Genomic DNA, 13,270 nt, shown 5'->3' with positions numbered 1-13,270 from the left:
GTATGCATGTAAGATAAAGCACTAAACATTTCATTAAAATATATTTCTAAATGAGCACGCATCCGAAGTAAATCCACTCTCTAAGTTACATAGACATGGCAAGATGCATATATGCCCTGGTTAAAATGAATCTTAGTATCCTGCCTAAGATGGAAAATGTGGTTGGAGTGGTTTGTTTAGGCATGAACATCATTAATGTCAGCATATGAGGCTGTGTTCACCTTTAAAGCGTATTTGAACTGGGACTGCACAAGAGTGTGGTCCAACTGTTGTGTAAGTAGCGAGGAATGAAACCCCAGCTGAGAGAGAAAGTCCAGTTGGTGTAATCTAATGTCACCCAAATTAAAGATACAGTACCACATAAAAGAAGGATGTAGCTAAAAAAAGCAAGAAGTGTGGGGAGCAAAAAAATGACATAGCTCATACAGAAAACTGGAAAAATCAATAATTAAAACTGTTGCAACCCAAACCTAACCAATCTTGTGACAGCTTGGCAGGAATAATTGCAAACAACTTCAATTAAATTTCCCATCATCTTGCCAGTGATTTGTTTTAAATAATTTCTTAATTTAAAAATCCCAAATCCTAGTCACTATGAATGAAGAGAGTACTCATCAACCTAATGCAATAGCTTTGCATTCATGAAGACAAACTTGGAGGAAGAAAAATTTCTCTTTCAATTCAACATGAAGGCTCCAGAATATCAGGAACATGAAAAAGGCCCCATTGTACTCCTCCAAATTCAACCCTGTAGCTGCAAGAGCAGTGAAACAAATTTTGCTGTTTCCCTGTTTAAAGATTGCTTTGTTTTAGTTTAGGTCCTGAAGGGGCCATGAGAAAAGCTTCTTAATGCAGCGAGCGCCTCTAGCTTGCACCAACCTGCCCCGCACAGGCATTTACCTTGCACTGTGATTTCTCCTCAGTCTTCAGGGTCTCACCTTGCAACGCCTGCAGGAGGCATAAGGGGATATCTCCCACGTGCTACGCCCTGTAATGGCCGTATGATCAAGACCAAGCTAGTCCCTGTTCAACAAGGAGGTAATCAAGCACTTCTCAGTTCCCACGTGGCAATCAGCCTGTAACTGGGGAGACATCTTTTTGTGTGTTTAATTCTTAAATGGGAAGATTATTCCAGGAATGTACCAGTGGCTGCACCAAGTTCAGCTAGGCTAAGCAGATGCTCCAAGTCCCCTTCAAACTCTTTCCCACAGGGCAGTGAATGCAGGGATGTGACCTGCTGAACAGCCCTTCGGTCAGTTGCTGATTGTTGGGAAGTTGAGCTGCTTATATCTGTGAGCTTGAGGCTGAGAGCTGGTTGCCAGCCTTCTCAAAGGCACTGATTAAATTCCACTTTGTTTATATATGTGCTGTCATTAGAGGTAGCACTGGACTTAGAGTTACTGCTGGATTTGAAACTCAGATTTTTTCCAGAGACTTTCTCCTCAAAGGATTATGAATACAAGAGCACTGCCTGAGCTCAGTAACCTGCTTGACTCAGATGTTTTGACTTGTTTTCTTATCTTCTGACTATATCACACTCAATCTATAATTCAGAGTGCAGGTAGACAAAGGAATACTGGAGCCCAGAGCATCAGCTCTTGGCAAACCTTTGTGTTCACTTCAAAAGTTGGAAAAAAAAAAAAAGTTGGGGAAAGAGAGCACCTGACTATACCTTGCCTTCAACTCCCAGCACTTTTGCAAGGCTTTGGACTTGTTTCTTTGAAATATCCAAAGGAAAACTTGAGTGAGAAACAACGTGAACTACACAGATTTATTGCAGAGCAAGATCCCACAACTGGCACTGGTCAAGCAGCGTGAGGATTCAAACACAGGGTAAGTGCATGTACTGCAGCCTTCAAGCCAGCTTATGCCCTGGCTGGTTTTTATTTAGCTGTATAGCAGTAAAAACCTTCTCTATGTGGGCAAGTTTCTCTGCTGCCTGCTCAGCATCAACTTGCACCATTTTGCATGTTTTGAGAGGGATGGTTGGATTTCTGAAGAACAGGGCCAAATGAACCCATCTGGTGAATTCATTCATTATGGAGTAGCCTTTACCCTATTTATTTCTGAAAATATAATGCTCTTCAGAGGAAAGATTTGGATGTTGTGATGCCTTCTGTATATTTACGATGCATACAGAAAGTTAATTTAACGTGTGGCTAATGGGCTGGCAGAGCTCCTTCATTTTAAGGCTCATTTCCAGTGTAGCACGTGTTTCTGTTTTTACCTTAGGATGAGCACTTTGGGCGATGAGGGTTCCTGAACTCATGGACAATACAGTTGTTGGTCTGCAACAGCTTTTGACAGAAATACTTGTAGGAGTATAGTGTTTTTTTTCAGCTAGCTGTATCTTGCACTAGGAAGCAGACAGAATGAGACCAATTTACATGACTGACACCATCAAATAAAAAACACAATTTGCTCACTTTTGTTCTGGGTGGAATTTGAAAACTTGGCAGAACAGTTAAAAATATATATACATATAAATAAAGGTAGTACCATCGGTTCTGTTGATTAGTCTTACCCTTTCCAACAAAATTCACTGTCTCCATGAATGACTTGTCCAATTTGGTTTGCACAGCAGGTGCAGTGTTTCGTTTGTCACTGAAGGGCAGGTCCAGCTTCTTAAACCTGGATGCTGGGACTTTCCCCAAAAACTTATTATTGCAAAAAGTAAAATGACTGTACTTAGCTCCTTAGTGCAAGATAAGCTCTTGACAAGACTAATTCCACAGGCTGTGATTTGCTATTACACTGTCTCCACATTCAAATGACAAGGATTTACCCACAGAATGATAAAAAAAAAAAGTGAAAATACTTTTCCTTATTGATGTAAATTTAAGAAACTATTGTGAAGTATTTGAAGTATTCTTTTCTGTGAATAGTTATTGCTACTACTTAAAATGATTTTCTCTGGATGTATGCACAAACTGAACACAGTATAGGAAAATTCTTTTGTAATTCCATCATACCTCATACATACTGCTCTAAATTTTCACAGAACAGTCTAAACTTATTGAAGATAGAGAGTCAATATACGCCATGAACATTTTCATCAAAAGTCCTTGCTCAGCCTGTCACAAACAGAAATAATGTCATTCACATGCAATCAGCAACATGAAAAGCCAAGATTTTGATGGTAAATTGCAAACAGTAATCTGAATTTTCAGAGTAACAGCTTAAAATGTTCTTTGAATTTTCCAATTTGTTATTTGCTTAAAAGAAATCCTTGCAGATGAGACTGCTTTAATGGCCTGTGAAAGTGGTACCTTCAGCTGAAGTCAGCGTGACACCACCACATAAAATAAAAGCGGATGCCACCAGCTATACCAACGGACAAGACTAAGGTTTGGCTTCGAGTCTAATGGGATTGAACGTCTCACTCAGTTCAGCAGGGCTTTACTGAAGTAACTTTCAAGGGCTGTGGGTAAACGAGGGGAGGATTAACTGCTGGAGACACAGTCAGGAGGTGTCACTTCTGTAGACAGCTTCTGAGGATACCTGCCACCTGGTATTCCAAAGGCAAAACAACAAAATCAAGAAAAACATTCATAAGACCCTCTCTGAGCTATGGATAAGACATTCCCTGCAATAAGGGCATAGTGTTGGACAGGTAAGGGAATCCAGTTGCCAGCACTACAGCCTCCTACCCACTTCATCTGCACTTAAGCACTGGGATACTGTATCTTTAACTGGTGAACCGGCACGGAGGACACGCAGATGCTCCTACTTCATCCGATTACTTCTCCTTTTGGCTTCACCGTCATCCAGCAGTGAAGAGAGGATCTGGTAGGCTTGCGGCTGCTGGGGTCCTCCACGTTTGATCTTGATGCTGGTTCGCAGAGGGGAGCCCGGGATCACATCTTGTCCAGAGCCTGGCTCAATGGAAGACAAAGAGTCTGTAAGGAGAGAAAGTCACGGGAGAGCGCTATTTAAAAGGGGAGGCTAAGGAAAGAGTAAATGGGCCTTTCTGAATGACGCCTCTTCTGGAAGAAGTGTTGTCCCTCCTGATGTCTTTCCATCCACCAAGGAACTGCGGCTCTACATTTGCTGTCATCATCCTACTCCAATATTAGGCCTTTTCCCTCTGCTCTGTATAAACTCCTCAGGGTAAATACTATTATTGCACACAGCACAGCAGGTCCTGTTCCCGTTTGTCACTCCATTTACGAAGCACTGTTCTTTTATTGATCATAATCCACCTTGGGCTACAACTACTACTCAGCACTGCCCACAGATTCCTGTTATTGAAGGATAAGGCATTGCCAAGTGGTCACAAGGAAGTGCTGTTCCTGGGGGTGTAAGTACCATTTCACTCCTTGTAAAGGTGCACATTTTGAAAGGCTTGAGCCACCCGAGGCTATAGACAAATTAGCAATAAAACTGGAAATAAATATTAGCTGTCCACTCTCCCAGCATGCCTCGTGTTAACATACACCTCCTCTGTCTACTGCATCCTGCCCTACAAAGCTAAATATACATTTGACTACGGCCACACTTTTATTTTCCCAGCAGTTGGCAACAGATGCTGATAGCATGATGCTGCCTCATCCTTTGGAATGCCCCAGTTTCTTTTTCCTTTTTGCCTTCAGCGCTGGACATGGGCGTGTTTCCCTGCTAAGAGTCCAACCTCACAAGCCAGACACTCAGTCTTGGTTCATTCACATGAGGCAGCATTTCTATTTCAAGGGAGCGCTTGGCTGCAGGAGGATTTGTGCTGTGCTTGCTGGAAATAAACAGTGCCAAACAATCTGGGCTTTCTTGTGTCCTTCTGGGCTGCTCTCTGTAGTTTGCTAGGCCAGATAATCTCAAGCTGCCCCCTCATTGCAGAGCAGAGGTTTGTTTGCTGGTATGTTTTGCCTTGTTGCTTGGGTGGCTGTGGTTTTGGAAACCACATTGATTGTGAAGTTTCTAGGGAAAATGAGAGCATGCGATTGGCATTTCTGCGTGGGTTTCTAAAGCTGGGTGGAATTGGGCTACCCAGGAACCTGTGGTAAAATTCCTGACACCTATGGTGGGAACCTGACCAGATAGTTGGTGCTGGGTGATTTAAAGTTGTGGTGCTGTTCACTGCAGGGAGGTCTGTGCGCAGGGAAATCCTATTTTGTTATTTTAGATCTTTTCAGTTTTTTATTTATTTTTTAAACATAGTCACATACAGGGATGAACAAAAGGGAAAGAAAAAAAGCCTTACTTTCCAAGTTCTTTTTCTAAGTGGTATTTTTGTAGGGCCTCAATATGTCTTAAGTTAAAGAATGGAACTATTTCAAAAGCACAGAGTAAAAATATAATTACCTATACTGTATTATTGGATAAAAAGGGAACTATTTATATAAAGACATGCAACAGAGGTGCTTAAACATGGCCTAAACTGCACTATACAATTAAAGAAACATCCACTTTTTTTGATGTACTTACATTAGTATAGAGTGTATATATATGGATATAAGTAACTGATCTCCATCCCAAACAATAACAGAAAATACGTATTTGTCAGTAAAAATGGTTTGCTGAAATAGCTGTGTCAAAATAGCAGCACCACACGCCTGGTTGCTGTGGTATTGCCAAATATAACGTATAAAATTGGTAAACAAGGCAGCTCTGCTGGGCAAATTGGTATCTGTCCCCCAGTTCAAGCCCCAGTGTCTATATAAGCTGCCCAAAGAGCTGTTTTGTTGGTGGTGGTGGTGGTGTGTTTTTTTTTTTTCCTTTTCTTTATAGTAGTATAAATGAGGTACAAAGAAAAAGACCATGTAGGGCCAGACTCTGGGTCCTGTATCTCTGTGCAATTCACTGACTGTACTTACAGATTAGGTTCCCCTTCCACTCTTACCAGAAGAACATACAGGCTGGGCATGGGTTGCTGCCTAGGTAACCTAGTGGGCATCCTCCTGGTACTTCCATCATGTCAAAGCAAACAAGCATAAAAACATCTCTTCCTGCCCTTGGTCTATAAAATCTGGTGAAAAGCTGAAGCAAACTAGGAGTACTGTAGAGGTAAGGTCAGGGTGACTGCGGTTAAATCATGGGCTCATGATTCATGATTTCCCGAAAAGCTCTTGCTGCTGCTGCCCATTGCTTCTGGAAATAGTACTTTGGGCCTCCAAAAGACACATCTCCATTGAACAATGCAGAGCAGTGCAGAGACACAAGCCAGTTCAGCCACACAGTGTAGCACTCTACACCAACACTATTTTCACTTTCACGTCCCCAATGGCATTTTCATTTGAGCACCGTGCTGGCTCCAGAAGTGGCTGGTGGGCTCTCAAAGCCTGCTGCCTTACTGCACCATAATAGGAGTGCTTTATGTCACTTGCTTAGGAACCTCTGGACAGTTTAACTATGTGTTTGCCACATCCATATCCAAAGGCCACTTTGGAATAAAGGCGGATGCTGATCTGAAGGAAGGTGTGGTAGCAGTTCAATTTACAAGCAAGGCCAGGAAGGAGGTTCCACATCTGTTGCAGTGTGAAAAGTGTCGTGGGACTTAGTTAGAAATGCTCAGCTTAGTGCCAAAGAACAGGCCTGTTTCTCAAAGGCTGGGATAGTAGATCCAAGTAGTAGTATTTTGCCACTGATGTGTTTCTGAAGGGAAGAAATTGGCACAGCAACTTTGGCAGCTGTGCAAGACTTGAACCTCAAGTGGCATGAAGGGAGAAGTCTGACCTGTGATGACTGCATGACCCCACACTCTGGTTAAGGGCAGAAAACACTTACGGGGTGATGCCACGTCCTGCAGCAGTGATGGGAGAGCAAATAGCCTCAACAGAAAACTTACATTCTATTTGAACGAGGAACGTGTGAGACTTTCTTTAATTGTGATTGAGAAAATAGGTTTTATGTAAGTTGTAATGGCAAGACCTTCACGGATCATTTGTTCTCTGGGTAACCTGCAGCACTGTTAGGGCTTTCTCTGTAAACTACAGAGCTATACCAGGCAAGAGCCTCAGTGGTATTAAGGTGACTTAGACGACACTATTAACAGCATTAAAAGATCTTGACTAACAACCTGAACAAGCACCTCCCTGAGATGCTGGTAGATGATCATGGGTGCAGCATGGATTAAGACACTGTTCACTCTAAACTGTAAATAAAAATTATCATGGGGGGTCATTTCATCTGCTGGGGTAAAACCAGAGTAACTCAGGCAGGTGGTGGACGCTGTAGGTCCTCAACAGTTGCAAGCATCCTTTAAGTCATGCTGGGTACCTAGTTTTGAGAAGGATGCCTAAATAGCTACCAGACAGCTTTTGACATTGACAGAGAGCTTAGGAGACTGGGAGGATATTTCATCATCAAGCAGCTGCCTGAATAGAGTCCCACCTGTCTCGAAAAGAAAATTTTAGCAATGCTTACCATGAATTCCTATCATGTGCTCAAGAATCAATACCCTCTCAGCTAAAATCTTCAGAGCTTCTCGAAGTTGTTGAACACCTTCCCCCTGCAAGAAGGAAAAGAAAACTAACATCAGTACCTGTGTGCAGAATAGGCTTCTTGTTCATGATGTTGGCTGAGTAACACCAAACTATGCAGTGTGAATGCTTTAAAAAAAAAAAGAGAAGTAGTAAAAAGTGAGATAATCTGCAAGGATTAAGTTGGAATGCAGAAGAAATTCATATTTATAGAAAAGTCTCCTCAGTTATACCCCACACTTGCAGAGCCTCTGGCTCAAAGCCAAACTTTTCACTTTGGTTCGTGTTCTTGCAGTGGGCCAAACGCAGGGTGTATATCTGTGTCAAACCATTACACCAGGCAGTTTATGTTAATAACAACCTGGCCGACCAACTGCACTACCTGGAAAACAGGTTTTGCTCTCCTCTGACATTTACTCTGAGCATCAGGGAGTTATTTGGGCTTTCCCTTCATTGGGACACCAGGAAACTGTTTGGCAAGCACCATCCTGTTGTTGCCTTATAAACTGGAACAGTGGCGTGTATGCCCATCCTGACGGGCTTCATGCTGCTTCTCTTCATGTTCCTAGGTTTGCCACGTGCTGTCTGAGCCTGGTCACTTACTTTTACATATGCCGTATTTCATTGCCCATGTTTTCTTAGATATGGGCTTGAAGGGACAGATGGATGCTGGGGAGTATTTTAGGGTGGGAGAGCAGCAATGTGAGAACTCCAACTCTCTGCACATCCAATTTCATCTCTTCTGGGAGGCTGTTGCTGTGCAGTAAAACAGGGCAGCCTTTCCCTACCTTGTAGCAGCTCGGTGTGGGATAACAAGCACTAGGGATTGAGGAGGTGTTCAGCGTGCATGGTGAGGAGAGCAGCTGACAATATGGCCAAGCAAACCACAAAGACCTGGTTTTCTAGCATGCAGTAAGGTGAAAGCCAAGGGTCACATTATTTCTGCTGCACTTTTGTGACAGGACCCTTGCCTCTCTCAAACCAGCCCAACAGAGGGAATGTGGTTAAAAGACAGTAAAGAGATAAAAAGTTAAAAAAAAAAAAAAAAGGCAAAACAAAATGGTAGAAATACATGCTTACATCAGCACCTTTATCCCCTTCCTCACCCTTCTTGCCCGGTTCACCCTAAAAGAAACAAGAAAGAGAAATTTGTCTCCATATGACTGAGGATGCTGTCCAGGATTACTTGTATCCCTTCCCTCCAAAGGACCAAATTAAAGGCAGAAGAGTTGAAGCAGCAGCAAACCAACTGACTGCCTTCATGAGCTCTGTCCTGGCTCCCACCAGCGTCCCAGCAGGTCCCCCCCTATTTCTGACATTGATGAACTTGGCTGGGGGTGGCCAGGCTGCAGGAGGGGCTCGCTGCCATGGCCTGGCCCTGCCACAAATCTCAGCAAGCAACCTCTTAGGCCACAACACTGAGATAAAAACACTGTTCCCCTCCCCCAAACATGCATAGGCACATCTTTGATTTAGACCATAAAAATCCTCCATTCTGCTTTCATTAATTAGTCATATCACTTTCTGCCTCTGAAGATGCTCATTAAGCTTTTCTTGAACAAAGATCCCTACGTGCTGTGAACATCGGGCTGATGTTCCCCCTAACCAGGAAGTTTGTGCGTTTCCCAAAGAACAAAAGACACGAAGAGATTAAACCACAAGCTAAACAAAGAGGAAAAGCCTAACAAATTGCTGAATAAAACAGAGTGGAAATGCCTGGGCTCCTCAGACTTGTTTGACATCCTTGAGATATTTGCAAAGCAGGGAGTGGGGATGGGAGGCAGAACTGAAGAAAAGGCTGTGGGAGTTGCACAAAACGATGAGCTGGAATTAAGGAAGGGTGAAGAGAAACCTCACAGCGAAACGAGCAGCTCTCTGGATGCTGCCAGTCAAAACAACCAACTTGCTCCACTTGCTCACTTTCAGCCAACCTTCAACTCCACTGGCGTGTTTGCACACTAGCCACAGGTGCCTGTGCAGACCTCTCCTGTGTGTGTCTGTTCAGCTATCGCCAAGGAATCATTTGGCCAAGTCTCTTAATCTCATTAAAGGATTTCCAGCTCAGCTTGGCAGATCAAGGTGCAAGAGGTCGTTGAGAGCAGCTGATGCACTTTGGGCTAACAGTGCCCACCTTTGGGCTCTGCTACTGCCAGGACCCTCACAGGGCAGGGAGCAGGCTTCTGTCTGCCAAGCTTTGGCTGGAGGGGGATCTGCAAGCACGTCTCTGTTGGTGTGATGCCTTCATGACCACTGCTTTCCACCTCTGGAGAGCAGGACTCGAGTCACCAGTCCTTTCCTCCCCTTTATGCCACTGACTGCCCTGTCGACAACATACCACTAGCAGAAGCCAGCCAGGTAAGTCTGTGGAGCAGAGCTGCTAGCTTGCTGTGCGCTGTGCAGTCTCTCTCTAAGAGAGCCTAGAGCCAGCATTCTCCCCACCTAACTAAATCAATGGGAATCTGTCTGCTCTGTCCTCTGTGACGACTTTTTATGACTGACTTCTGGCTCTGGGACCAAGCCCCTCAGCTGGCAGGGCACCAGCTCCATCCCTTGAAGCACCCAAGGTGAAGAAAGCCCATCAGATCGGTCTGATGCACTCTGCATTTCAGTGCTATGCCTAACACGCAGGAAGAGTACGTTTCATTTGCAGAGCAACACTAAGGTAAGGCTTCCTATTGAGCAAATCTCTGAGCTGGAGACAGCTGACCTGGTTGTTGTGTCTGAGAGAGCTGGCTGAACCAGCTGCAGTCCAGCTAGGTGGTGTTTATGGTGCCAGGTGTGCCAGGCAGGCACCAAAACCATCTGAGTCTTGCACACACCCGCAAGTGCATCACTTACAGGAAATCCCTTAATGCCCCTCTCTCCAGTCAGACCTGCTTGCCCCTGTTGGAAATAAAGTAAGTGTCATTAGGAGATATTTTTCCATTTGACAAGAACATAGTGTCATTTCTACTAGTGGAATTAAGATGGCTTAATGAAAAACCTTACACTTGGGATAATATGAAAAAAAAATATCCTTTCCCTTGACATTATCACTTAAAGACAGCAAAAGAGGGTCATGGTTTTCTGTCAAGCATCAGCTCCAAATCCTATCACACTTTGGAGAAGTTTGACTCAATACAGAGCTACTCCACTCAATACCCTCTCAGTAAGATGATTAGCAATTTTTTTGAACTTTACAGCAGTCAGTTACATTATAGCGGGTAGGAATTTGGCTGGAGATTTGTTTCTTACAACGCTACAGCATTCTTCTCTCTAGTAAAATGGACAGGCTGATGCTGCCCAGACAGCAAACAGAGCCCAGGACTCCCACCGAGCACTGATTTAATCTGCCTCCTGCTCACACACATCCCCCTGTTAACCCCAGCCGCTACCAATCAAAACACACACAAGGTATTTTGGTTGATTTGTTTCTTTTTTCTGTTGTGCTAATTTCACATTGTTCTCAGTGCTTCATCTTCTTTTTCTTTTTTCTTTTTGTGAAACTGAAGCACTTAGGAATGGCAGGTGTTGGTGTGGGGTGGGATGAAATGCCATCAAACCGAGCAGCTTTTTTCTCCCTGTTTTCCTCCATAGCTTTAGTTTCCCACCCTGGGGCAGGGCAGAATCACTGACCAGGAGAAGAGTTATAGATTATTTTGTGAGAAAGCAGGAGCAGGAGAAGAGGAGGCAAAATTTAAAAGCATCTTTAGAAATCTATTGATGAAACAACCACGTATTTAACCTGGCTCTTCTCCCCTAAACACACACAGAAACAAACCCATCCTTTTGTTCCTAAAAAACTATCTAGCTGGCGGCAGCTTTTTGTAGCATTTGCCAAAAAAAGGGAGAGCTGCTTTTGTTCCTCTGTCCATCCAACCGCTGCTTTGTGTAACACAAATGGGCCTCGGGCATCTCAGAACCATTACCGGGGAGCCCTGCGCAGCACACAGCTACCAGCGCTACACGAAGGCCCACATCGACACCAGGAGCACCAGGAGAAAAGCCCAGTTCCTCAGGTGCTCTGAGTGCCTTCAAAGGGAAATGCTCAGATTCTGCACTGGAGGGAGTAAGGGCTGCAAAAAAGCACAGGCAGGCAGCAAAGCACAGAGCGGAGACATAACAACACGCTGAAAATACATAAACAGGCTGTGCTCTGTGTCCAGGAGGAACAGAGAAGGATGTTATCAGCTTAAAGTGGATCAAAGGATATTTAGGCTGAACGTTAGGAATATCTTTCATCCCAGGCCCTCAAAATCTGTACCTCTGAAGACTGCCTGGAGATGATGTGGTGCATCCCTCACTGGCACTGTTTAAGAATACGATGAACAGAGGCTGATCGCGAGCAGCATGCACATAGATGTGCCATCCTGGGGATGTGCTCAGACTGCTTCAGGTCTCTTCTACATCTGTTCTCTCTGAGATTAAGCAGGAAGAATGTATAATAACATTTTCTCATACCTCAATAGATATTGTCAACCCTCCTCTGCTTTTCTTTGCAGCTGCACAGCTCCTCCGCTCAGTGTAAAGCTAGCCCTAATTTGTATCCACCAAACCCAAATTGCAGCATGTAGTTGTCAAAACCAGCATTCAAATCCACACTCACAAAAGACAAAAAGCATACAGAACATCCTACAGAAATTCTGCCAGAAAAAGCTATCAGCTTTGCTTTGCGTGCTAACAAAGAAAGGACAGGAAATAGAATTCACTTTTTCTATTTAGCAAGGCATTGTGATATTTGAAAATCTCATTTGTCCCAAACCTAGAAGGAGAGTTACAATTCTGAATATCTACAAGGAGAGAATGAAATCAGAGTCTAAAGTATGCACCTGTACTGAACGGACACAGTGCAACACAGCTTTTGGTTCAAAGGAAGTATAGTGATAGTCTTAGCAATATGGCTGAGCACAAACTAAAGCACAATGTTAAATGAATCACTGAGGAAGAGCTCTTATCAGTTTCCTGGATGGAAACTTGATGCTTTGTCATATACCATGCTTTTTTCTTTTTCTTCTATTTTTTTTTCTTTTAATTTCTTTCCTTTTTTCTTCTTTTTAAATTGAAAATTAGCATCTAATGGTAATGAGCTGTAGGAGCTACACATTATGAAATCTCCTCAGTTAAGGTTTTAGTCTCTGATAGAACCTTAAATTCTTGTTCCAGAATGCATCAGAGACTGATCTATTGGTGAAGCAAATAAATGCCTGAAGTGGATGATCTGCACAAGGAAATTGTTATTAAAATAATACTGTCTTTTAAAATGGTCTCTATCTTTCAGGTGGCTGCAGGTGATTTTTTTACGCAAGAGCAGGAACAAAGCACCCCACCAAAATGTGCGAAGATACTCAAATAAAACTGAGCTTTTTGAAAGCCTGTGCACTCCACCCTCAGATATCCACTTCTCTTCGACATGAAGTGCTGCAGGAGAAACAAGCCACCTGGGCCCTGCTCACCTTGCACACAGCCTGGATGGAGGAATGTAACCTAAGTCTGTCGCTAGGTATTCTCATGAATTTGGGAAGTCGTCACATTGGAATTAACCTGTTTGTATTTGCCTTTCTTAGCTCTTTCAGACTTCCCTCTGCCTTTTGAATTGGAAGAGCAGAAATGAAGGAGAAAAGGAGACACTGTCAGATGGGGGAAGCCCATCACCCACAGCCACCCACTGCAGACAGTGACCCCCACACTCACCTCCATCTATTGACGTGGCAGTGAAAGTGGCACTTGGAAGAACGGGGAATTTGTTTCCTACAGCACAAGGCTGTGCCTGTGTAGCCACCGCTCTAGACACATCATTTTACAGGTACCAGCCAACATTTTTATTCTCCATTTTTCTTTAATGCTTTGACTTTGTTCCACACTAGGGTCTTAGCAATGCT

General features: G+C 43.6%; 1 protein-coding gene across 4 annotated transcripts in view; it reads right to left on the bottom strand.

Moving 5' to 3' along the window:
* The window catches only part of COL26A1 (collagen type XXVI alpha 1 chain), a 172,144-nt gene continuing 158,874 nt past the window's right edge, over window positions 1-13,270 (bottom strand). For 2 of the 4 annotated variants that reach the window (XM_032200920.1, XM_032200921.1), the window contains exons 12-15: window positions 10,251-10,295; window positions 8,493-8,537; window positions 7,357-7,441; window positions 1-3,899 (exon numbers count right to left, since the gene is read on the bottom strand). In XM_032200920.1, the coding sequence (XP_032056811.1) occupies window positions 3,727-3,899; window positions 7,357-7,441; window positions 8,493-8,537; window positions 10,251-10,295 (348 nt within the window). In that variant the 3' untranslated portion in view covers window positions 1-3,726. The remainder of the gene's footprint in view (window positions 3,900-7,356; window positions 7,442-8,492; window positions 8,538-10,250; window positions 10,296-13,270) is intronic. The other 2 variants (XM_032200922.1, XM_032200924.1) reach the window with 2 other exon arrangements.

The sequence above is a fragment of the Aythya fuligula genome, chromosome 20, assembly GCF_009819795.1.
Source record: "Aythya fuligula isolate bAytFul2 chromosome 20, bAytFul2.pri, whole genome shotgun sequence".
NCBI classification, from domain to species: Eukaryota; Metazoa; Chordata; class Aves; order Anseriformes; family Anatidae; genus Aythya; species Aythya fuligula.
This window is presented reverse-complemented; position numbering and strand designations above follow the sequence as displayed.